Source organism: Fistularia commersonii, chromosome 12 (genome assembly GCF_037954325.1).
Source record: "Fistularia commersonii isolate RoL2024-O1a breed Wild chromosome 12, RoL_Fcom_v1.0, whole genome shotgun sequence".
In the NCBI taxonomy this organism is placed as follows: Eukaryota; Metazoa; Chordata; class Actinopteri; order Syngnathiformes; family Fistulariidae; genus Fistularia; species Fistularia commersonii.
The window spans coordinates 16,050,356-16,076,301 of record NC_141295.1 but is presented as its reverse complement, the minus strand read 5'-3'; the positions used below and the strand labels follow the sequence as shown (position 1 = coordinate 16,076,301).

At 43.3% G+C, this 25,946-nt stretch overlaps 1 protein-coding gene across 1 annotated transcript in view; it reads left to right on the top strand.

Moving 5' to 3' along the window:
• The window catches only part of nr3c2 (nuclear receptor subfamily 3, group C, member 2), a 94,952-nt gene that overhangs the window by 47,940 nt on the left and 21,066 nt on the right, over positions 1 to 25,946 (top strand). Inside the window, exons 3-6 of the mRNA XM_086157372.1 lie at positions 2,452 to 2,579; positions 10,747 to 10,863; positions 20,998 to 21,342; positions 23,088 to 23,232. Coding sequence (XP_086013498.1) covers positions 2,452 to 2,579; positions 10,747 to 10,863; positions 20,998 to 21,342; positions 23,088 to 23,232 — 735 coding nt within the window. The remainder of the gene's footprint in view (positions 1 to 2,451; positions 2,580 to 10,746; positions 10,864 to 20,997; positions 21,343 to 23,087; positions 23,233 to 25,946) is intronic.

Genomic DNA, 25,946 nt, shown 5'->3' with positions numbered 1-25,946 from the left:
GGTGCACTGTCACTGCAGCCCGGCCTGTCAGCTCTGGTTTCATAAGCAGAGAGAGCGAATGACCTATATACTTCTCCCAGGGAGGGAAAGTCACCTTGTTGGTGGACCGGCAGGCGAGTTGGCACGTAGGACGGGCTATTAAAGGGTAGACCACTGACTGGATGCATGTGTTGTTTTTGGCCTTTCGGTTTGTTGTGGCGCGGACCGATTGATCGTCGGTAAAACCGCCTGGTGTGAAAAGGCCAATGTATGGGTGGGGGGGGGGGGGAGCGGTGGTGGTGATGGTGGTGGTGGTGGTGGTGGGTGGGGGGGGGGGTGAGATTAACATGCTGGAAAACACATCCTGACATGGATGGGATTTGCGCATGTACTCACACTGACACTCACACTCGCATTAGCTGAAACCATGGGGCCCGGTGCCAGAAAGATCTAGTCAGACAAACACCTCACCAGAGACTCCTCTAACCGTCCTAACAAATTGAATGTGTGTGTAGATGGACAAGAGGGAATTAGATCAGTGGACCTGATTGTATCTGAGTGTGCTGTTGCTGTTGCCTTTCCAGCTCGTCCCTGGGAGGAAATGTGTGTGTGCATGAGAGAGAAAAGCAAGAGCGAGCTTGGCAGCTGGTTTGATGAAGGATGTAAGGAGAATGTTAACCAGACAATCACCTTGCATATTATTGATTTAGACGGGAGAGCGGTAATTAGCGCAGAAAAGAAGGAGAAGCTGAGGCCTTTTTAATGTTTTGATACAAAGTGTTCTGTCTTTGTACCCGTCTACATGTTGTGTTCTTTGTATGTGTGTGTGTGTGTGTGTGTGTGCGTGCTACGTTTATCAGCATAATATTATGAATTTTAACAAATTTATGGAGCAAATATTTAACACATCATTAAGCCCATTTACATTTTATATATTTAATATAAATTTAATATATATTTTTAAATGAAAAATAAAAATTATATTCTGCTGTGTGTAAGGACGAATTTTTTTTCTTTTTTTTTTGGTCTTCCCACTTAGCAGCAGTGGCGTGAATAAAAAGTGCACTATCAATGGAACTTGCTCCACTTTTGCTCGTGGTATTTATTTAGCGGTTTGCATCCAGAGAGGCCTGTCCATTCTGCAGGCTGATGAAATCCTGTCAGGTTGCATTCCAAGTTTGATTCCACTTACATATTTGTGTTTTGAAAGAATTCTTCCCTTTACTCTCCCCCCCTTTTTAGTCTTACATCTCCGTTTGAGCAGAGTTGGCTGGGAAAAAAAAAAATGTAGTCCCAGACGTGCTCTGGATTGAAATGGTTTGTTTTCACACCATCATGTGGAAGACATACCATCGCTACTAACAAAATGCAACATTGTTCATTTTTCTTTGTGATGTGGGTTTAAAATGTTAAACCCTGCAAATATTTTCATGGAGTTACACAGTGTGGGGCCTGAGGGTGAAACACACACACACACACACACACACACACACACACACACACATATACTGCAATTTCACATGCTTAACACAATTTGGTTTGATTGTTTTGCAATCACAATGCATGTTTTTTTAATTTGCTCATTTTTTATTTACATAAATATATATAGCCTGGTGTTGTTCATTTATGCAAAGTCTAAACATCACATGCAAAGCATGATTTCTTATTTATATTGTCATTTTTTATTTATGATGCAAGTTGGCTAATTTTTATGAATCTATTAAATATATTCCCATACCTTCATATGATATAATTAATACTTGTGTTTGTATGTGTGACTCTGCATATTTATATGTACAATATATATATGCATACACTACATATATGTATATATACAAATACACAGTGTATATATATATATTTGCATATCTATACCTATTTGTGTACATAATAAAACATAATTTAACATTACATAATATATTATAATATGATATGATATAATATAGTATAATATAATATACTACAATATTATATAATATAATATTGCATAATATAATATAATATGATAAAGCAATAGCAATACCAATCAGTTTCTTAGAATTCAGATTTAATCTTCAATCTAATATGAGCGACTACTCCTGAAGACCCCACTAATGTCCTTTTATCAAAAAATGGTTTCATCCAACCATTGTTTTGTTTTTAATGCTTCCAACCGTCCCGCTGTTGTTCAGCTAAAATATTCCTGTCCGTCATCTTGCGGCCGTCACCCCTATGAGGCCGGCGAAGCTATAAATTAGTGGAGTGCGCAGCCCCTCCGTCTGGGGTGGCAGACATCTTGATGGCCAGCAAACACAGCGCCGCTACTGTTAACGTGAGTCATAAAAGCAAAGTGTTTATCAGGCTGTGATGGCGGATGGAGGAGAACACTCAGCGGTGACTTTGCTGGCAACTTTTGTAAATTCCAATAGTGATTTACGGCCAGTGTGAAAAATGATTGCGTTTAATGCGTTTGATATGTGTGTTTTCCTGCAGCTCTCCGCTCCGGCAGCCGTCCTCCATGGCCAAAGTGTGTTTGGTTTGCGGGGACGAGGCGTCGGGGTGTCACTACGGTGTCGTGACGTGCGGAAGCTGCAAGGTCTTCTTCAAAAGAGCGGTGGAAGGTAAGGACGCGATGAAACCGACTCCAAAAAAAAAAAAAAAATGAATTTGAACTGGCAAGTGGATGTCATTTTTAATCAAAATAAAAACAAAAGACAAATTCTGATCATTAGAATGCACTATAATTAAGAAAAACATGCAGGGATTCCACAAACTTAAAGGATTCTTAGCTCTGGACATTTAATTTATTTTTCAATTTTTCAGTCAAACATGACATAAGGGTTTCTGCTGCCCTCTTAGCTCTTAACCAACGTAATAGAGGGGAAAACAAGCCCGTCCGTATTGATGTGTTTGTTTTCTGAATTGTCCATATTGGAAAAATTAAGGACAATTTCTGTTATCAGACCGACCCATCAATGACCAGGACGGCGAATAAACACACAATGAGTTCAGACCCACAACACTTCTGTACATGTGTGTTTTCCCCTGTCAGTTAGTTATAACACATCTCACTGTGTGTTATTGTGTGACTGTGTGTGTGTGTGTACAGTACACCCTAAATACATACTGTATATATATACACACACATACAGACTACCTATGTTGACACGACTCTGTTTATTATGATATATATTCCTTTGTACCGTGACAAGGTACCTGCATTGGCTACTATCTATCTATCTATCTATCTATCTATCTATCTATCTATCTATCTATCTATCTATCTATCTATCTATCTATCTATCTATCTATCTATCTATCTATCTATCTATCTATCTATCTATCCATCTATCCATCTATCCATCGATCATGTGCTTACTTCTCTGTGTTAATTTGCTATTAAACTGAAAATCGTACCAGCTAAAGATTCATCTCCTTTCTAGAAACTTCTCAGATTTAAATCTGGAAGCACAGAGCAAAAACTAGAGGCATACTCCGAAGCTGCAGTGTTTTTTTCTTATTTATTTATTCGTTGTTGTTTTTTTTTTTTTTTAACGGGACCACATTGGCCTCTTCCTCTGCTGACCAACTGGATCTCACAGAAAACCACTCAGGGAGCGTTAGTGGGAATTCAGTTGTCGTCTCTGTATCCTAAACACAACCTGTGTGTCGTCAAAGTCTTATCGCGTGAATTTGTTTTTATTTCCCGCGTCCCTTTCAAGCACTCATGGCGTTTTCCGCGCGCTGAACGTGAACAGAGGACATCAGGACGCGCACACACATCGGCCCTCAGAATAAAGGGACTTTATTTACATGATTTAGCATAAACTGATTCACACAAAAGGCGCTGATGATTTTCAGGTTACAGCCATTTACAATTTTTTGTAAAATCATGAAAATATCTCATTATCCGAACCCCCCCCCCCCCTCCGGAACTGTTTAGAAAGATGGCATCGTATTTATAGCGTGTGACTAAGTTGAGTGACACAGCAGGAAGCAAAAAAACAAAACACAAACAAAAACAAAATCCAGTGCGTAATTCTCCTTCCCGGCCGCCCTTTATGTTATATTTAGTTTGGAGAAGAGCAGCCACAGCCATAATGTGCTTTTCATTTTTGTGCATGTTGCCCGGGGTGTTGGCCTAACTCATTTAGGCGAGTGTTTGAATGCAAAACACACTCTTACAGACCCGGGGTAGGGAAAAGAGGAAAAAAAAAAAAAAAGGCAAACAAGCCAGCTAGCCAGCCAGCCGGCCGACCATCAGACCCTCTGGGTGTTTTCCTTACCATTGGTGGAATTGCACCCCTTTTCCCAACGCTTTAATTTTATGATATTTACACACCGTCATTACCCAGACCTGAAACCAGATTATGTTGGGGGTTATTGAATCAGACGTGACATTGTTCAAGCGTGGCGAGCAGAGAGCCGGCGGCGGACGGTAAAGAATTGACTTTCTAGTTAGGTGAAGAACTCTCCCAGGGCTGTGTGATAATCCCTTTTTTTTTTTTTTTTTTTTTTCAAACTCTGCTTTATCAGATAAAAAAAAAAAAATCAGGTGTTTTTTTTTTTTTTTTTTTAATTTGGTCTATTTTCCGAGGTTCCCCTCCTTTCTTTCCTTCCGCCGCCGCACAAAGGGCGATCCATAGAGCGAGGCGACGCCGCCAAGGTCGCGTTCAATGAGTTCGCCCTTCCGATGTACGAAGCGAGTCGTTACCTCGCTTGACCTCCGCCGCCGCCGCCGCCATCCCTCCTTCCCTCTCCTCCACCGCACATCTGCTGCTAAGGTGTAAAGAGCGCGGTAAGATGGAGGGAGGCAAAGGTTGGAAACAGTGAGAGGAGGATTTTGCAAAGTGAAGGGAGATAGAAGACGGTGAAACAGATACAGTGAGGGAGGGAGGGAGGGAGGGAAGAGGAGGAGGAGGAAGGACAGAAAAAGTCAGACGCAGACAGAGAGATAAAGAGAGGAGGAGCCGGAGTTAAAAAAAAATAAAAACGTGGGGGGGAGGGGAGGGGAGGGTGGGATGGAAAGCCATGTGTCAGCAGCGGGCTCCGGAGAGGTGTGAGCGAGGACGCGGGGAGACGTTTCTCTCCTCCCACCACCCCGGTATTTCCGCCTCCTGCTCCTCCTCCCTACGCTCAAACCTAAAATCTTAAGACTCTGTGTCTGAATTATAAAAGGGAGACTCCGGAGAAACGGGCATCTGTACAAGGGGAGGAGGGGGGGGGGGGGGATAATCCGGCCCGTGCCTAATTTCTTCTGGCAACTCCCGCCTCGAGGGGGGGGGGGGGGACGCGACACACTACTTTTCATCGGGCCGGAGCTCATTAGGCGACGAGCCTGCTCGCAGGCCTTTGCTGTAGAGCTCGTTGGCATTCCGGAGTTATCGGCGGATGCCACGAAGCCCCGCGTCGCCCAGGCTCTGCTCCGGTTTGACCCCTTTTTTTTTTTTTTTTAAGTCACGGTCAGGTACGATCTAGGTTACCTTGGGACTCGAATGTCCACATAGTCCTGGAATATCTCCCCGCCACATGGCCCTCCTGTTGTCCACATCTGAATCGTCCTCAAGCGGTCAAATATTCTTTTACGAGTCTTTTTCTCCAGAGCCGACGCTTTACAACTGTGGTCCAGAGGGAGGCGGAGAAACCTCCTCCTCCTTCGTCTCCTCCCGTCTGAAAATGTGTTTTTCTTTGCGTTTGACCGTCAGAACCGCGTCCCCGCAGTTTCGTACAAGAGAGCCGAGCTCCGGCCTCCGACCCCCCCCTCCCCTTTTTTTTTTTTTTTTTTTTTCACGATTACCATTCTTGATTTACGACATGGCAAATACTTGAAGACAACCTCTGTCCAAACACACGGCGGACGAGCGTGACGTCGGAAAACCTGACGCCTTAATTACACAGGCGAGAGAGAGTGTGTTTTTAAAGGGAAGGAGGAAATATCTTGCAGCTAAACTGGTGAAATGAAAGGTTTTGTTTGCATATTCAAATAATCCGGTCGGTGGCATTTTAACAATTTGAATGTGGAAATGATCAGCAAAAGCCACATCAAACACACATTACGGGATTAAATATCTTTTTTTTTTTTTTTAACCGTTTTATTCGCCTTAACGCATCGGTAGCCGCCATGTTTACATGTCAAGATATGCTGAGGCCACTCTCGTCACCCTCACACATTCCTCGTCCCGACATAATCTTTGTTTTTGTGTTGCGCGGCTCCCGCCGGCCCCCGTTAGACATGCAGCTACAAGTTCTGTTAAAGTGAATGAATCTTTTTTTTTTTTTTTTTTTAAGCTTACGGAAAAAAAAAAAAGAATGCCCCGTGACACAAAACAAGAGTAAATATGTGTGTTATTATCACCGCTAATGAAATGTTGCGTTCAAATGCGCCCCTCCGCCACATGCACTCTAGTCATTTTTTTTTTTTTTTTTTTGATGCGAGACAGCTGCGCTCAATAAACGACTCCATGTGGAGCGTATTTGAGGAGTTGAACGCCAGCGTATTATTCACATGTCATCAGTGGCTTGGCATGTCTGCTCCGCGTAATAATACGAGGAGCTCCTTTTAACTCGCTTGTTTTTGCCAGTCTCGCGCTGGATTCTCATTAAAACGTTTACAAAGACATTAGTCCACCTTGTTATGGCCTCGCGCCGTTCTGCGACGCCGTCCCGCTCGCGGCTTCCAGCCCCCCCTCCCCTCGCATGCGTCGATCCCAAAACCTATTCCGCTTCTGTGGGAGAGGTCATACGAGGACAGGGCTCGTGCTGTTTCTGCTTTGACTGGAAGCCGGGGCGTCCAATCACATCGCTTTCAGCTGAGGCCGGGCCTCCCTCCAGAGCGAATGCTTCAGGTCAACTGCGAGGGGCTTATGTAACAGCAGCTGGTGCGAAGCCATTTCGCGCTGTTTGATCCTACCTTTCGGACACATGTCTAACAACATACGACGCGCTATCGCCGGCTCCGGCGTGTGGGGGGCTTCGCTCAAGATGTCTGAATTGTACAATTGCACGGATATCCAGGGTGTGTACCTTTAAGCGCGTGTGTGTGTGTGTGTGACCCACATTGCTAATAGGCATTTAGGTTACACAGCGCAGCTCGAGGAAGGGCCGACCGAGCGCAACCTAGATATACGTACGCAATTCCAACGTGTGAATTTCAAATCGACGCTTTTTGATAAAACACACCGTCGTCGATTAATTATACCTTATCGACGAATCGATCGTTGTGAAATTAAACATCTACCCTTTAGAACTGTGCGCTCATCCAAAAGTGATGCATTGTGTAAATATCGTATTCGCGTGATTTATAATGGCAGATGTTTAGTGAATTATGGGACGTCGCACGAGTCTTTCGGCGGTTTTATTCGTCCGCTGACGAGCCGTGGCATTGACACGCTTTGCAGCCTTCGCAGCGAATACGTCCTCCTCTGCCAAACCTCGGAGTACACCGCATCATCCCACATATCGGACGTGTCGGATGATGTAAGCGTGGGTGACCCACTTCCTCCGTGACCTCAGTCGTCCCGGCCCGGGGTGACCTGCGGGCTCAAAGGCTCGCCGAAGACACAATCTGCCATCTCTTTCTCCTTCCCGGTGATACTTTTGTTCTCTGACATCAATGCAAAAAAGGGATCAGCGGCAGGTAGTGTGTTTCACCTTTTGTGTTCAACCAAATAGGCAGCCTTAATCTGATGGGCTTTATCGGGGCCTTGTCCGATGCCTCATTTGGTAAAGACTGTGTTTTTTTTTTTGTTGTTGTCAGAGACGCAAACGTGTGTTTCTAAGGGTCGGTGGTTACGTGATTAAAAATAAAAAAAGGAAAAATAAAGATTGGGATTTTTGCTCTCAAACCCATATTCATCAAGTGTTTTTCAATTCTTGAGTCCTGGCTGTTTATGACGAGCTCGGCTGTGACACTTGATTGCATCGCGGAAAATGCAGAAATGCAGGAAGGTGACGCGGCGGCGGGGGGGGGGGGGGGGGGAGAAGCTCCGCTTTTTGTTATTACCGGATTATTATAGATGCATTAGTTCGCAGAATAACCGCTTCTATTTACATTCTTTTTCAACTTTAGTAGCCTCTTTATAATGATCCAGACGGAGAAACTTAATAGCGTAGCGTTGCATCCAACACAGCTGTTTGTGCGCCGTCCAAGGAACAGGAGAAGCAGCGCCATTGCAAGGCGGTGATTTACATACTGCTGGCTCGGCGGCAGCAACAATTACATCTCAGAGAGGTCTGTTTTTCGGTCGTCCGGTATTTTTACGGTCTTTTAATTTAGCTCGCCGGAATACCGATGAATGACAATCACAGAATTGAACGAATGTTTACCGAGTGGATAATTAAATGATATAAATCCCTCAGACTGACGTGCGTTTCAGAGCACGCTCCGTTTATACGCCGCGCTGTTGCGCGCGTTAGCAACTCGCGACGAAGAATCCGCCGCACGCGCCGAATGTCATTCAGGAGTCTCCGTAGTAGCGCCGGTACGGATCAGCCACTGTATCTCAGAGGCTGTTTTCACACTTGAGGGTCTAACTGGCTCTGACGAGTGGCTTTTTGAAAAAATGTTAAGAGTAAAGGCTCTGTTCTACCAAAGGCTCGGAATCGCTCTGGCGCTCTTGTTTTTCTGCACTGGTGGTATGTCTGCAGGGACAGCTGATGTAACAGTAGCTGCAAGTAAACACAAAAAGCGCTCCGAGGGGTCATTTAGCTTTAGAAATAATAAAAATCCAAAAGGCGGCCCGACGGACGACGGTGACTTGACGACAAGAGTCGAGTGTTTATGCCGTGGATTTTAAATGCGATGCACATTACGAGCCGGAGACAACTTTTCCTCGCTCTCGCCGCCGCTGATATCAACCTTGCCGTGTCTTGGATGGAATGGGGGTAGAAAAATAAGCCGTCGGTTCGGGACTGCTAGCCGCCCTTATTGCCGCTGGACAAGCGGATCTGGGTCGCTCCGTCAAGCTAACAGCTGCACGTAAAGGCAGCGTCCGCATACGAGTTCCTCGAACGCATCGCCGATGCTCGTGTTTTAACACCTGCGCCGAAATATCTGCACTTTTTAACGCATCACCCGGTTTGAATTTGACTGACAGGCCGGTTTTTCAATTGTTTTTTTTTTTCATTTCATGTCTTATCAGTTGTTTATTTTTAAAAAACAAATATTAGAAATTCAGACTTTGAAAAAAATGTACATCCTAAATGCAGATATTAAAAGGTATTTGTGTGCACACATACAGACCTGTGAGCATGTGTGTGTTTGTATGTGTATGTGTGTGTGTGTGTGTGTGTGTGTGTGTGTGCGCATGACAAAGCGACTTCTTTCCCTTTGAAATACACACACACTCTATCTGACCACAAATCCAGCTGTCTCCTTACATGTATTTCACTCTAACAATTATTAACAAGATGCACTGGAATGAGCGGAAAACAGTTGACTGGAATTCTCTAGAGTTTTAGAGTCTGACCTCTCTGAGCTAGAGTGTGTGCATCATGTGTGTGTGTGTGTGTGTGTGTGTGTGTGTGTGTGTGTGTGTGTGTCAGGGGGTAGGGAAGGGGATGGCTGCAATGTGTTTCCTGTGTCGCAGTTTACTGTTTTTTAGAGCAAGAAAAATGTGCTTATGTAACGGTCATGTGATTTAGCCAGAAATAGTGGTGGGGCTACAGCTGCTGCCTCTCCTCCCGCAGCTCGGTTCCTTGGCTTTTGGCAGCAGCCAGACAGACACACTGCGCACTACTCCTGCTAGCTCAGAAAACAACTTCTGCTCGGTCCTGCAGATAAATATAAATGCAAGAAAAGCAATGTACGGTGTATAGGTTTTTTTTTTTTTTGTTTTGTTTTTTGTTTTGTAAAATGCCTTTCAAGGCAGCTTCCAGACTGTCACACTCCCAAAATCCATGCAGTAAATCCAGAATAAACAAATATGAACACAGAAGCTTCCACACCCATAGATTTAGGCACGCATCCAAGTATTCAATGAGAGATGTACACACATTTTGAGTACCATTTCTAATTTGAATATATTTACTTTAATTTGGATAAACCGTGCACGGGTCACCCGGGTCAACGTGCCGCACCTTTTTGTCACAGTTGTTACTTTCTTGTGTTTGCAGGGGGGGGGGGTTTCGGGGAAGCACAGACAGATTTTCAGTGTTTTTGAAATTGCCAAGTGGAGCGGCATTGGATGTGTGCGTGCATGTGTGTATATATGTGTGTGTGTGTGCGCGCGCGAGTACACGAGAGTGAGGGGAGTGAATGACTGTATGTGTGCACGAGCACAAGCCTGCTTGTGTGTAGGCGTATGGCGCTCTGAGGCTGGCGGATCTGTGGAAAGGAAAAAAAAAAAAATGGAGAAGGGATGGAGACACAGGCGTGGAGAAGAAGAGTGGAGGAGGAGAGGAGCTGTACAGTGAAGAGCTACTGGGGCGGAAGGAAGCACTCTGAAATGGGAGATCATTTGGTTTAGCTAAGGGCGAGACAGGAGGCAGGAGGGATTCTCGCCATGTTACCATCACTGTCAGGAATAGTCTCTCTGCAGCCAGTGTCCTGGTTTCAGTGCATTCCCTCACTCTGATGCCAAATACTGTATAAAACCCGGCGAAAGATTATGCTCCTCGCTGCCCCGTATTCAAAAAAAAAATCTCGTGTAAATCCGGAATTCCCATTCATCCCCTCCGCGAGTGGCGCCTTATTGTGTGATTTATACCTTTATGTTCAAGTGCTTGTTTGGATTTTAAACACAGCTGTTTGTGTATGCAAAACTCACTCTGTGTGTCTGCTTCCTGTAGGTCAGCACAACTACCTGTGCGCCGGGAGGAACGACTGCATAATCGACAAGATCCGAAGGAAAAATTGCCCGGCGTGCCGTGTACGAAAGTGTCTCCAGGCCGGGATGAACCTCGGAGGTGAGGAGTCACGCCCTCATTACGCATCCGCCTCGTCACGTGTTATCAGACGAGACGTAAAAGTCGGCCTCGCCGGAAGGAAGGAAGCGGGTCGTCTGCGGTCGCTCGTGCTCACCAGGACGGGGTGCAGATGAGCGGCAAGGTGTCGAATTAAAAAAAAAAAAAACAGCCCTGCAGACGAGTTACAGTATCGCAAATTCCGGGGAGAAATGGTGCGGACGGCTCAGGGTGAATTTTTAAAAAATAAATTCATTTTTTGTATTCGCGGACAGGAGTTTGCCCGGAACGTAACGCGCATGGTTAAACATGTTTGACGGTTCGAATATGCACATACTTGGAAATGCGATGAAATTTTAAACATCGATTTAATGCGTAGCCGCGGGACGGCGAGTCGTGCGAAACCGAAGGTGGGGAAAAGCTCGTGCAGCCGCCGCCGCCGCCGCCGCCGCCATTGCTGAGCGGCGATTCGCCTTGTGACCGCTCAATGATGTTCGAAAGCCCAAATTAATTCTCTCAACCAAAAACCTTTTGGGATATTTTAGGCAGATTATATGGTTTTATCCAAATTGCGCTGTGAAGGCTGTTGGGATTCTCTGTTGTCGGGTCGGGTTCATTTGAAGCCGCGTCGGCTTCGCCGGGGCCAAAACGGCAGCTCTCGGTCGGGTCCTTCGGAGGCGAGGATCTTGATTGAGTTCATTAAATACGGAAAGAGAATTTGAACAAGACTAAGTGGCAGATGTACTAACGCATTATCGCCCATTTTACATGTAATTTCACCGCAATGTGGGGAAATAAACAGAGCGGGGTATTTATAAACAGACCGCACGCTGCCGGAGACCGCGCATTGAACGGAAAGCTCTGGAAAATCGAGGTTTGTGCACAATTATGACAGGAGAAAAAGGCAAGGAGAGACCGCGTTCCACTCTTTTGCTTTCAAGCGGCAATAAAATGAATCACAGGGCCACATATGGACTTACAACCATTCACACATCATGCAGAGACGCAGGTTCACCCCCTCATTCACACGATTTAGGGTCTGGAGTGAACCTCCAGCAGGGTTTTGAACTTTGAGGGGAGACTCACGTAGAGAATCCACCGAGCAACCTTCGTCAGATTTTAACAAAAGATGCAGATGCGATAACCACCGTGCTACCATGATGCCTATATATACATATATATATACACACACACACATATATATTTTATATATATAAATATATTTGAGCATATGCATGCATATTAATATCAGCACGTGGTATATTGTGTGTATGTATATATATATATATATATATATATATGTGTGTGTGTGTGTGTGAATTTAAATATAATACATATATATGTATATATATTCAAATATATGAATATCATGAATATCAGCATGTGGTCTGTTTATACATATATATATATGTGTGTGTGTGGGTGTGAGAATATGTATAATCCTATATGTGTGTGAATTTATATATATATGAAAATATTCATATATATGAATATCAGCATGTGGTATGTTTATATATATATATATATATATATATATATATATAGTATATCTACATGTAAGTGAAAATTCAGACATATATATGTATATATGTATATATGTGTATATATATATATATATATATATATATATGATAAATTCAGTTGAATATAGGTGGTTATTTGAATTATAAACACACAAAAACGCATGCATGCACATACACACGCAAACCCACACACACCTATTATTCTATCCTGAGTGGTAAAACATTGGAATCATGTTATGAATGTTTGCTTTCCATACTGACGATTATTTAGCGTCACCTTCACGCACCGTCATGTCATTTTGACTTGTGGTGAGAATTCAAATCTCTCACAACTGGGAAGACGAGTTTCAGAGGATCGTCTGTCGGCCTTTGATTTTGTTTTCTGTCAGATAAGCTTAAACCCAGTGATATGTGGAGTAACGTAGCTGTGTTTATCTCTGCTGAAAGGAGGGGTTTGCCACAAATCACTGTTTTGCGGGGGATTTCTGATGAATTGAAGCCATGAGTAACATATATTTCAAATGCACAACCATTGGCAAACTTTACTGTCATTTCATAATTGATTATTTTTACAGCCCTGCATTGGAATCCCCGCGCAGTGTTTTGACTTGTTCCGAGTTCGCGGACATGTTTCCAATTTATCCGGCATTTGTCATTTTATTCACACACATCGGTGCAATAATATATCCGCACCAATCGTCGGGGGCCGTCAGCGTGTTTTTCAACGCCTTATATTTACAGCTTTTCTCGGCATATATTGGGTAACCCCCTCCGTTTCTGCTCCGTCTGCTCACATGATTGAGTTCGGACCCTTTCAGACCTTTGCCAAGTCTATTATACTGAATCTTATTATACTGTCTTAAATATTATTTGCTGCAGTCAAAACTCATACCGACCACCGACGATCTGCGTATTAACATGATATTTCAAAATAATCCTTCATATCTCGTGTATTAGGAACTTATCGACAAAAATTAGTCCTTGATATTTGTTTCCTAGGATATCGAAATGTGTAGTTTTATTAGGCCGGTTGTGTTTATTGACTTATTTTATTCATTACCTTGCTGTGTTTGGCCCGTCCGCGTCTCCCATCGCCGGCCTCTTCTAGCCCTTTGTAACGTTTGATGAATATTTAGCGGTTAGCCGCCTCTCTGGCGGTGTCTGCGTGCGTTTCCGTCAAGCTTTCGCTCCAGTCGACACGACGACCTTCCCTCCGCGTCCAAGCGCAGAGATTTTCCGGTCTTTTGGCCGATCGCGTTATTCTGACGATTTTATCAAACTTGTCCGAGGCTGCCGATGACAAGGCTCTGTGTTGTTGCCGTTCAGTTTAATCCGTTAAGACCGGAAAGAGAGCGTCCCCCGTCGAGCGGTGTGCGGGGTTCAGCTCCTGGCCTTACGCTGGAAGTCCTGTCCTTATTCCGCTGACCGAAATAACCTTCATGTGGACGCGCTTCTCCGAATCAGCATCTCACTTCTCCGGAATCGCCTTTGCTTCTTTCTTTCTCCCGCAGTCTCAGACTTCCACCGAGTCCAGGATGGTTTTTCTGCTTCAGCAGACGCCTCCTCCATCAGAAAGTTGAGCTGCCTGTCTAATATTGTTGATTTCTGCAGCTGCAGGACTTTTTTTTTTTTTTTAATTTTGGGCGGATATGGTGTTTTATTGTTGGGATTTCAACCGGCGGTCTTAGCCAGTCACCGGCTCGGCCAAAAAATAGGTCAAATAATTTCTCCCCCAATCGGTGTCACACTCCTGGGACTCCACCGAGCCAAATATCTGTGATAAAAAACCAAGTATCTTGTTAAAAAATATAATATAAGTGACAGTGACGTGCAGTCAGTAGAGGCAGGGGAGGCTGGGCCTCACCTGTCATTACGGAAAGAAAAAAATGCAAAATGAAAAAATGAATTAAATGGTTGTATTTATTCAGTGATTTGTACTATAAAGTTATTTTCCACGTAGCTACACCATTTTTAGTTTTTTTTTTTTCGTAATCACAAAAAAAAAAATTCAGCCATGAACCTCGCCTCACGTCACTGATCCAAAATCCAAATTGTGCTGTCAAATTTAAACAGACATCTGCAACGTCTTTCTCATCATCTTTTTTTGGCAGCGTTTCGTTGTTGTTTTTCTATCGCAGACACTAAAATACCATTTCAGTGTAGCGATTTTTTTTTTTTTTTTTTGTGTGTTTTTAAAAGCTACCACTGAAAAAGGTCCTCGCAGCATATCTGGAAACACCTCACGGTCCCACCGCTGCCTCGAACCAGGCGAGAGACACCTTGCTGCCACTTAAGAAACTCTTTTCTGGATTCCATTTATCGGACTGCTCGATTTCTATGTTAATATTACAAAAAAAAACAACAAAAAAAAAAACCCAGCTATTTTAATCTATTGTCAGATGATATCACATTTGGAAAAAAACACGTTTATGCAGCGCTTCCAAGGAGCTCGGGAATGACAGGTTTCGATTTGGTATAAATTTGCTGCCCTTATGTTGGCGTGTCATCCTCATCCCATCGTCTGCAGACAACATAACTGGATATAACAGCTTTATCGGAAATGTTTTTGTGTTTGTACAGTAAAGGGATGCAGATTTAGAGCGGGAAAAAAAGCAAGTGTGAACCGGTGAGACTGCCTGGCACCGGGCACAACGCCCAAACATGGCACAATGACGCCCGTGCACGGCATCACTCAGCCGCATTTACATGTAGCGTCACCTCTTCCCACTGGAAGCGGTTATCGTGGCTGATCGACAGATTGTGTTGATGTCAGACCCTTTCATTGATGAATGACTTTGCATAATCTAGAAAAAATAAACTATAATCAAACAATAGCAGATTATTCCGGAGACGATCACAGCGCGTACAACCATTGACATACACTATTCACTAACTCATCCACATATCATTTACACATACAGCCATTCACTATCTCATTGACATATAATATCACCCTCTCATTCATATGTTACATAGACATGCAACCATTCACTCTGTCATTCCCAAGTCATATAAAGACATACAGCCATTCACTCTGTCATTCACATGCAGCCATTCATTTGCTCATCCACACCTCATAAAGACATAAAACCATCCATCCTCTCACTCACATGTTACATGAAGATGCATCATATAGAGACAGACAACCATTTACAGATCATATGGAGACATACTGCCATGTATTTGCTCATACACACCTCATATAGACACACAACCATTCATGCTGTCATTCACATGTTGCATAGAGACACAACGGTTCTCTCTCTCTCATTCACATGTCATATAGAAACATACAGCCATTCACTCGCTCACCCACACGTCATATAGAGATAAATTAGTCAGATCATTCACCCTCTTGTGCATGTACCCCCTTCACTCAGTCATCTGCAAATCATAAAGACATGCATTTGCTCATTCACACATTATATTGACATGCAACTATTCACCATCTCATTGTCATGTCATATAGAGGTACAGTATACCCTTGTTTTCCGCGGGGGTTACGTTCCAAAAAGAACCTGTGATAGGCAACATCCGTGAGGTAGAAACTTTTATTTTTTTTTTTACAATTATTATACAATTAAATACTCTATTGTACATTGAAAAGAAAGAACAAACCATTTTACAGGCTCAATCATTTGTTTCGCTTTTGTGCAGATAACGTTTGTATTTTTTTTTTGTATTTTTTTCCTGCAGTCATTAATCCACAGAGCTAATGCAGACTCCAACCTTACCATGGTCTTATTGCGGACAGTTGCAACCCTTTTTGCATCCTTATTAAAACTTATTGCTGCTGTCGTCCTTATGTTTTTTTCTTCCTTCTTCATGGAACGAACGGAAGATTCATTAATTCCGTAATGCCGACCTACAGGCGCATAGCTTTTACCTTCCCTTAGCATGTCCAGAAGTTTAACTTTATCTGTGATAGATAGCAACTTCCGCTGCTGCAGGTGCTTTTGTCGGTCCAGAGCGTTTCATCAACATTATGGGTTTTAGAGAAACTTGAAATTGCAAGAGAATTTGCACGTACGTGATATAAATTTGGCAAGCTGTTTTACGTACGTGTACATATTAAACTGCGACGTTATTGACGCACAGGCAGAGAAGAAGCGGCGTGACTTTTTAGCCAATCAGAATGCAGAACACAATGCACGATGCAAATCACTGCACACAACTATTCACCCTCATTCACATAGCTGGACAGCTAATGGTCTCTAATGAACCTACTGCCTGTTTTTGAACCGTGAGAGGAAACCAGAGAACCTGGACACCTGGACAACGGCATCATTGGAAAGCGTCCAACACCAATCCCTAGCTTTACATAGACGTCAAATGAAGGCGAACACATTCCTAATTCCTTCTTCTCCTCTCATCGACACGATAAAACTCCACATTCATTTTCCGACCACCTAAATCCACGCCGCGTGCCCTGAAACACGTTTCCCTATGTGCTCCACCTACGATCTCTCTCTTCCCCGCCCTGCCCTCTCGGTTGGACGGAAAAAACGTTGGGTTGTCGGCCCGTGGACTTCACAGTGCAGGGGCCTGTTCACCGAGACTTTTTGGAGGTTACGTGTTGAGGTCAGCGGCGGATAATGAATATGAAAATGGGTGTTTACTCCTACGCGGTGGACTACACCTGTAACTTAAACATATTAAGGGCACAAAGCCGTGACTCAGTCTAAACATATCCTTCCCCGTGAAATGCAAGGTAGTGTTGCAAAACAGCTGCTGGTGGTGAGTCACGAGTGAAAATGTATGCTTTTATGCGAGGAACGGCTAATTTTGACGGATGTCAACGACAAAAATCTGCCACGCAGACGGTGAAAATAATAAATATATCCTTATGCGTAGATGATTATAGATGTTTGTAACAGCAAATGATTGAGCCCAGGATGCATTCTCATCTGTCAGTGGAAATCAAATTCCTGCATGAGTAGAAATGTATTTCTTTTTGTTTTGAAATATTCAAAATTTTTGAAAGGTATTAAAAGAAAAAAAGAAAAAAATGTGGAATCACCTAAGAATAAATCAACAAGAAATAAATGATCAGGATGTTAGCCAGAGGTGAGAAAAGGGTGACCGGAGCTGGGGGTTATAAATAAGAAATTACCAGGAAAATATGCAAGAAAGTGCCTGAAAAGTATTTTATTTTTTTAAAGTAGCCACAAAAGAATTAGGAATTGAAAATAAGAAGAGGTAAACTGGGCATGTTGGATTGTTTATACTTGATCTAGCATACATTCTGATAATGGTGGATTAAACCTTGTGCTGGAATATACGTCACGATCACCGGAATTTTGAATTAATTGTGCATTTGCGGTCGAGTAATTGGTCAGAATCCTGGGTTGGATCCCGACAGGGGTTCTCTTTGTTTGGAGCCTGCATGTTCTCCTCATGTCTCAGTGGGTTCCCTCAGGGTTCTCTAGTTTCCTCCCGTTTGTGGCATGTCAAACAACATGACAGATTCAATGGAGTGCTCAAATTTCCCGGCCGGGTGAATGAGACGGTGAACGTTTGCATGAATCTACACGACCTGCGAACAACCGAGTGAATGGTTGTATGTCAGTGGTTCTTAACCTTGTTGGAGGTTCTGAAACTTACCAGTTTCATATACGCATTGACCAAAACCGTATTTATTGGAAAAATTAAATATGATTTTTTTTTTTTTTTTTTTTTTTTTTTAAATTCAAGACATGTTTTATTGGTGCACAAAATGAACTTGAAGAAAACCAGCTAACACAAAAACATGGAATAGAAAGGAATAAGGAAAGGTTCCCTTACTTTTGCCGGTGCTAGACTAGAATTGGTCAACTTGCAAATCGTGCGGTTGGGTGCTGACTCCCATCGTGTTCCATTATACATGTGAATCCATATAGGACATATTCGGACATATTCATGAAAATATTAAGATAGAAATCCCGGCGGCACAGACAGGCCAAGCTACGTATCGGGATCACCTGCAGCCAGCGATGGCCGAGTGGAGCGCGATGGAACCCAGCTTAAGAACCACAGGTCTTTATGATGAATAAACGATTGTTTGCTTGTATGACGTTTGAATGAGAGGGTGAATGCTTGAATAAGAACCCCACCTCTCGCCGGGATCCACTCCGCCACCGCTAGACAAGCGGTAAATATAATGAATAAACAAACAAATGAAGATCCAGCCATGTATTTCTTATGCTCTACTGTTATTTGCCGCGCCCTCTGTGTCTCCAGGTCTTAGCCTACAGGAAAAACCCGCACACCGCGGTCGTCCTCTGGATGCTTGTAACAAGCGGTTATTTGACTTGCCGTTGCCTCATCACCCAGAACCACTCAGGCCGTTCTCTGAACCCGGCAACCTTTGCCCGGACCGCCGCCTCTCACTCCAGCTCATTCTTCCTCTCCTCCTTCAGAAAACCTTCCCGGTAAACCCGTTCAGATGGGTATTTCTGAACGTCGGCTGTTTATAACACTAGTTTCCAAATGGTTCTCCTCTCCTTTCTCACCGGCGCTCTGGTGACCGGCTTTATGGTGGACAAATAGTTCTGATGGTGTCTGGATGCAGAGATACCCTGAGCTTCTGCCATGTGATCAGCTGATTAAATATTTGCTTTAAAAAGCAGTCAGGCAGGTGCACCCGCGGCTCGCTGGCTCGCGAGGGAGCGCACGTCGGAGCAGAACGGTGCACGTTTGACTCGATCAGAACAAGCCGGGAATGTTTTTTTTTTTTTTTTTTTTTTTGCACTTTTCAGCGTTTTTGGTAAGAAAGACCTAAAGCGGTTACTCACGGCAAGGAGGTCTCCGGTTTGATACAAACAGGGATTTTTTTTTTTAATTCTGTGCTGGGTTTTCATGTTTTAGAAAAAGGAAAAAACACACACATCTGCTGCCGGGTTAGGGACGGGTGCTGGATCAAAAAAGTCGATTGTTTGAAAAAAAATCCTCACCTGCTGCTGTAACAAATGAATTTCCCCTTGGGGATCAATAAAATATTCATTCATTCATTCAAATGTGCAACAAACAACCATTGATCAATTATAGATTCAAATTCAGAGAACTTTATTGTCCGTCGCCCCACAGCACTGGATATTTAAAAATTCATCCACTCATGTTATTGATTGATTGATTGATTGATTAATTTTTATTTTTTTCCCTAATCTTTGGTGTTTGATTTCCTGTGTCTTATTTACATTTTTGCGGCGACTTTTCATATTCATTTATTTATGTATTCATTCATTTAGTCACATTTACATGCAGCTTGTTCTGCACTTACGGGCAATTTAGGGCCTCCAATAAACCTCCTGCATGTTTAAGGACTGCAGGAAGAAACCGGAGATCTTGGGGAGAACATGGAGACCCGATAGAGGGTTGAAAAAAATCTGCACACCAAAAATAAAGATAATTTATTCCACATATAGTACAAAAAAACATATTCTCACATGACGGTTAGATAATTTATTATCTATTATCTGCGATAAGGTATTTTAATTTACGTTAGATAATTTATTCCACATATTGTACAAAAAAATATATTCTCACATGACTTTTTGTTTTGTTTTTGCACCTCTTGTTAGATAAATCATACATTGAGCATAGATTGTACATACATTATATGCTGAAACCCTTAAGAATGTTTTATTTTCCATCTCTGTTCATGTGTGAAAAAGTATCCGTCTCTAGGGTTTGGTCTTGAGAAATGGTGAAGATAATGTTGTAATGTTGAAATGTTAATAATATATCTAACTAGAGGTGCTAAAAAAAATAAATAAAAATCATGTGAGAATATGTTTTTTGTACTGTATGTGGAATAAATTATCTTTATTTTTGGAGCACTTTTAGTGTGCAGATTTTTTTCAACCCTCTATCAGGTATCCATGTTCTCCCCGAGTTCTCCGGTTTCCTCCTGCAGTCCATAAACATGCAGGAGGTTTATTGGAAACCCTAAATTGACCCTAAGTGCAGAACAAGCTGCATGTAAAATTGAATGACTGAATGAATAAATGAATATGAAAAGTTGCTGCAAAAAAATAAATAAGACCCCAAAGATTGGGGGGGAAAAAAAAAAAAAATCAATCAACAACATGAGTGGATGAATTGGTAAATTTAAATAAATATGTGTCACAGTGCTGTGCTGCAAGTGACGGTAAAGTTCTCTGAATTTGAATCTATAATTATTCAGTGGTTGTTTGTTGCACATTTGAATGAATGAATGGATGAATAACAAATGAATACTTTATTGATCCCAAAGGGGAAATTCATATGTTACAGCAGCAGGTGAGCCGCTGCAACAGGCTGCCATCTTCCAGTGCCATCTTAAGTAAGAAAGGAAAGGAGAAGAAGGGGAAAGAAGAGGGGGGGGAAATAGCCACTCCCAAACTAGGCTCCTGTAGTGTGTGGGATTAGGAAAAAAAATTATGATTTTGTAAGTTTCCACATTTGGATATTAAGCACGATACCTAAACTGTATTTAATTTATGAAGGTGGTAGGAATATGCTGCAAACAAGAAAAAGAACCCTTATTTTCAACTGCGTTTTGTCTATCCAGCAATGAGCAGTTGGCAGAACCGTCAGTGGGATTAGTATTAAAATGAACAAATGTGTGATTACCAACTGTGTGTTTAACCCGCAGCCCGGAAGTCCAAGAAGTTAGGGAAGTTGAAGGGGGTCAGCGAGGACCTGCAGGGCTGCAAAGACGGCCAAACCGCGACAGGAGGTGTTGGAGGCGATTACCTTTCTTCGGAGAAGGAGCTGAACGCCAGCGCCGCCAATGCCCTGGTGCCCCACGGTCCCGGGGTTATTACACCTTTTCTGCCGCCCTCCATCTGCAGCGTGTTGGAGCTGATCGAGCCCGAGGAGGTGTGCTCTGGCTATGACTCGGCACAGCCTGACACCACCGACCACCTGTTGTCCAGTCTCAACCGCCTGGCCGGAAAGCAGATGGTGCGCATGGTGAAGTGGGCCAAAGTACTTCCAGGTCAGTGTGGGGGGTCTGAACATGCTTGAATTGTGCTAATGCTGCGCCTTGAAATAGTGTTTTATTTTAAATGGATTTCAGAAAAAGATACAATTCTGCCGTTGATTATATCCAGCTTATTTTTTTATGTTATCCAGTATGAGTCTGTTCATTATTTCATATCATCACCTTCTTAAAATAATTGATTTTTCTTCTTTTTTTTTTTTTTTTTCAAAATCACCTCCCTTTTCAACATATGCCTCAGTTTTTTGTGTTTTTTGAAAAAAATTACTTGGTTGATTATTTGACAAGTGCACCAATTTATAACCTTTTCATACCTGAGAATGTAGCTGTTTTTTTGTCGTATATGTTTATAAAAAAAAAAAAGCCATCAGGTTTTTAATTTAGGCGCTATTTTTGTGACGATTGAAAATCCATCTCCCCCCTTGTCATGTCAGACTACAATGATTTGAATATTTATGATAATGATGTGTATCATTTCAGTTGAGATTACTATTTAATCCTATTTTACCGTCAAATTGATTTCAGATTAAGATTTCTAAACCTAACCCCGCCCGTATCGCCGCCGTCGGATGTTCGATCTCGTGCCGATCTCATTAATTTTGACTTAAATCCTGCGGCAAGGAGAGATAGAAAGAAAAAAAAAAAAAACTTACATAAGGATGAATAATTTCCCACAAAAATGCTTGACGGTTGGAGACATTGAGAGATGCCTCGCAGGTAGCTGCTTGAGGCTGTTTAATTTGCTGTATTGCAATTATTTGATACCGCCATGGTATCTGCTTGCCATTTCCGGACGTATAAATAGAAGGGGAGCCAGACAGAAGGGTCATAATGAGTACCTTTCGACTTTCAGATCTGCCACCGGCTGCATTCGGCTCTCAGTTTGACGTGGCGCTCGCGCGGTACCACGTGGAACCCGACTGTTCACATCTCCCCAAGAGCGTTAAAAACTATCGATTGTTTGCATTTGGAAATTAATATTTCAGCCGTCTTTTTTAACGCCTTTGTGTTTCGGGTGGGGGTGGGCGGGTGGGTGGGGGTGGGGGGGGTACACCTTGTCAACACGGCACCTCGAAAACACGATTTGGACACAAAGACACTGAAAATACTCGCTAATCCCCGATAAGTCACGTGCGTGTCCTCGGTTGAACCGTGTTTTTACACAAGGAATTCCCTGCCAGAGATTGACTGAGAGTTTGGCAAGTCCCCTGTTTCACTCTATTCTCGGAGCCCCTCGGGATATTGAACCAATCGCCAGTAACATCCACCGGGTGATTATCATATATTGGGATTACAGACACCAAAAGCGCTCTCATGCAAATGAAGGCGCCGTGTAATTTACGCGTGCAGGAACACCGACGTGCCCATTCGAAGGTCTCGGGAAAATGAGAACTCCCGAAGCCGATGTGACGTTCCAATTATGCCAGAGATCATTTTTCCGAGTATAAACATCACAAATCCCCCCGCGTAATACGGTGCGTTTGCCGATTTTACTTATGAAACCCTCGCGTCGGGTTTTGGACGGACTGAACAGAGGGTTCCTCCCTGTGTGTTTGCCTTGGTTGCTTCTTGCTGCGAATGCCAATCTGTATCTGCAACAAGTCCCTCGGTGGCCTCCGGAGCATTCCTTTTAATTCCTCCGTGAAATGACTAGCTAGGGGGAAAAAAAAAAAAAAAAAGAAACCATTTTCGTATCCGCTTCATGCCGCTCTGATTTGCATGTGCTTGTGTTTGTTGGGTAGGTTTCCGGGGACTGCCCATCGAGGACCAAATCACCCTGATCCAGTATTCGTGGATGTGTCTGTCCTCCTTTTGCCTCAGCTGGCGCTCCTACAAACACACCAACGGACAGATGCTCTACTTCGCCCCCGACCTCATCTTCAACGAGTACGTGGACGGTCCAGTATCCACAGCAACCGGCGCCCGTCGCTAGCTTTTCTTTCTCAATATGCAGCGCTGACCCTGATCTAATACGTGTCATACTTCATTTGTATGTTTTTATTTACGGACAATCGGCGAGCCGCCCTTCCCCCCGACTCGCACGGGTGGAGACCTCGGCGGAAGCTACGAAGTCGTGTCGCTAAACCGAAAAACGGACGCCGCTCTTTGACAAGCGTGTCCCTGACTGTCGTCATGGCGGACAATTGGTTGATGACGTAACGTGACGATAGGACGATTAGCGTCTCTAGCTAACCGCTTCGAGCGAATCCACGGGAAATGAGAAATGTGAATTTCTCTGCAGAGACGAAATTCGAGGGGGGGGGGGGGGGGGTCCCATCCCGTCTCCACACCTGAAAACAACCCAAAAAGCTGGAGATCATTTCTAGCACTCCTTGCACTCGACGCAGACGGTTAATGGGCCACTTGATCTGTGCCTGAATACGTTGAAAAAGCAGAGTCGGACGAGTTTTAAGTGCATGTGGGTATTCTCTAGTTGCGGTGCGTCACTGGTGAGGAATCAGATGTTGAGATTAGATGGCGGATTAGGCGGCGAACGGCCTCTGTGGGCCGCTCGTTGCAGCCGGGCGGGTTTGGCAAGCTGGGGATTTTCGCCCAATTTGGTTGAGTCAATGTCACTGCGCTGTTTTTTTTACTATTCCAAATAGATAAAGAGCAGAAATGTCACGATAAAACGTGAAACTTCAGGCGCAATGAACCTGCATTTTGTTTGTCCAAAAGCGAGTTGACAGGTCATGTTATGAAACAGGAGATTTAAATACCTATTATCAGATGTTCTTTGTATGTTATTTCGGGTTCTTGCTTTAATTCGATGGTGAACGTTGAACCCGAGAGCCAGAGGAGCGATCCGGAGAGATACATCAGCGATGGAATGTACAGGTTTCATCGCGGTACTTTAGTTTATCAGTCACAAAAATACATTTGCAGATAGGAGGACTTTCAAGAAACCCGGCTCAGCTCATTAACCCAGAACAGACGATAAGGCCCTATTTGTCTTTTTTAATGTGTTGAAATGTGAATTGAGTCAGAAAAAATTAGCAGAATAAACATATGAGGAAGTCATTCTGCTGTTGACGGGGGAAATTAGAACATCTGTCGCGCTGTGGGAACTTTTTGAAGTTCCCAGGAACTTTTTTTCAGGTACAAGAACCTTTTCAAGAAATAGCTTGTATTTTCCTGCTTTGGAACAGCTCCTTTTCCAAGGAAAGGTGTTTTTACTGTCTCCTATTAACTGATGTGACGTAGGTGCTTGCTGATTGGTGGAATTCAGAACCGGCGGCCATCACTTGATGCAGGACGCCATTTAAAAAAAAAAACGCGGTGTTCGCCGGTCAGCCCTTTTCTCGCGACTTGCGACAAAGTGGACCGACGAAGAGTTCCAAGCTCTTCGAGATTCGAATCTGAGATTTTGTAGAACTTTTCTGGCTGGAAGTGGCTGACGACAGAGGGGATACCATGATCTTATATATCATATTAGGGTCGATTTGTGATCATATAAAATGCATGTTGATTCAAAATCAATGTCTGCTGTACGCCTCCGGTTGGGATCTATACTAATAAATACGAATCTAGGTGGAAACAGATGGAATATATAATTGGTATTGAAAAGTAAATAAAACTGTATTTGAAATAATAACATGCTGTGATTGACAGCTGAAAGAAGAGCTCTTAAAAGAGGGAACCATGAAAATATAAATATTATTTTAAGAAGGGCGTTTGTTCTTAGGTTGTTTGGTCTTGAGATTCCTTTTAAATCGATCATCATTCATTGCCGCCCTCCGGTCACCAGACGCAAGCCGTGATCGTGAAAAGAAGCTTTCTCTCGCTTTGTTTTTTTTTTGTTTTTGCATGAAGTTTGGGAATAATGGAAATCCCATTACCTGAAGACCTGGGTGTTCTTGGGAGTTCATGGAATAAAAGCAGATCTGGTAAATAGGAGGGATCAAGAGCGTTTAAAATGCAAAGGGATACGCGATCCCTTTGTCCTCGCCAACTCGTCATATTCAATTAGAGAAATGTGTTTTTGCAGAGACATTATAATTTTTTTTTTTTTTTTTTTTGGGATTCCACTGCATGCCGCCATGTCTTCATGGGACGCAGGTACAACGGGCCTGTCGGCTTGACGGATGCGCGGGATATTCGCTTTGGCAGCGCGGATGAGATGAAGCACAGCTGGAAGTAAGTGGCAGACTGGATGTTGGTGACATGCTTGGTGAACTGTCACACCACCCTGGATATCTGCCACCCCTGCTGTGTCTTCCAAGACCTGCTTTTAGGTCAAGGTTTATACTCTTGCGCAAACTTGCCTTTCGTCTGTTATGTAGATTTAGCCAATAATCCGGTGACCGCGGAAAACAAAATAACTCCTACTTTGCCAGCTCCTTCCAAGTCCCTGCTAAAAGCTGTTTTCATAGCTACTCATTCCCCATTGACGCAGCACATTAAGGCTTTTATTGAATGAAATGTCCACTCACTTAGCTTTTAGAGTAAAATATGTCTCTTATCAGGGATTCTGCAAAGAGGGATGTGCTTTTTCAGAAGCTTAATCTGAAGCATCTAGATTCTGATGAATGGCAGATACCAAAAACTAAAATCGCAGGTTTTCGCAGCTTTAGGAATTAAATGCTAAAATGTAAACTTCT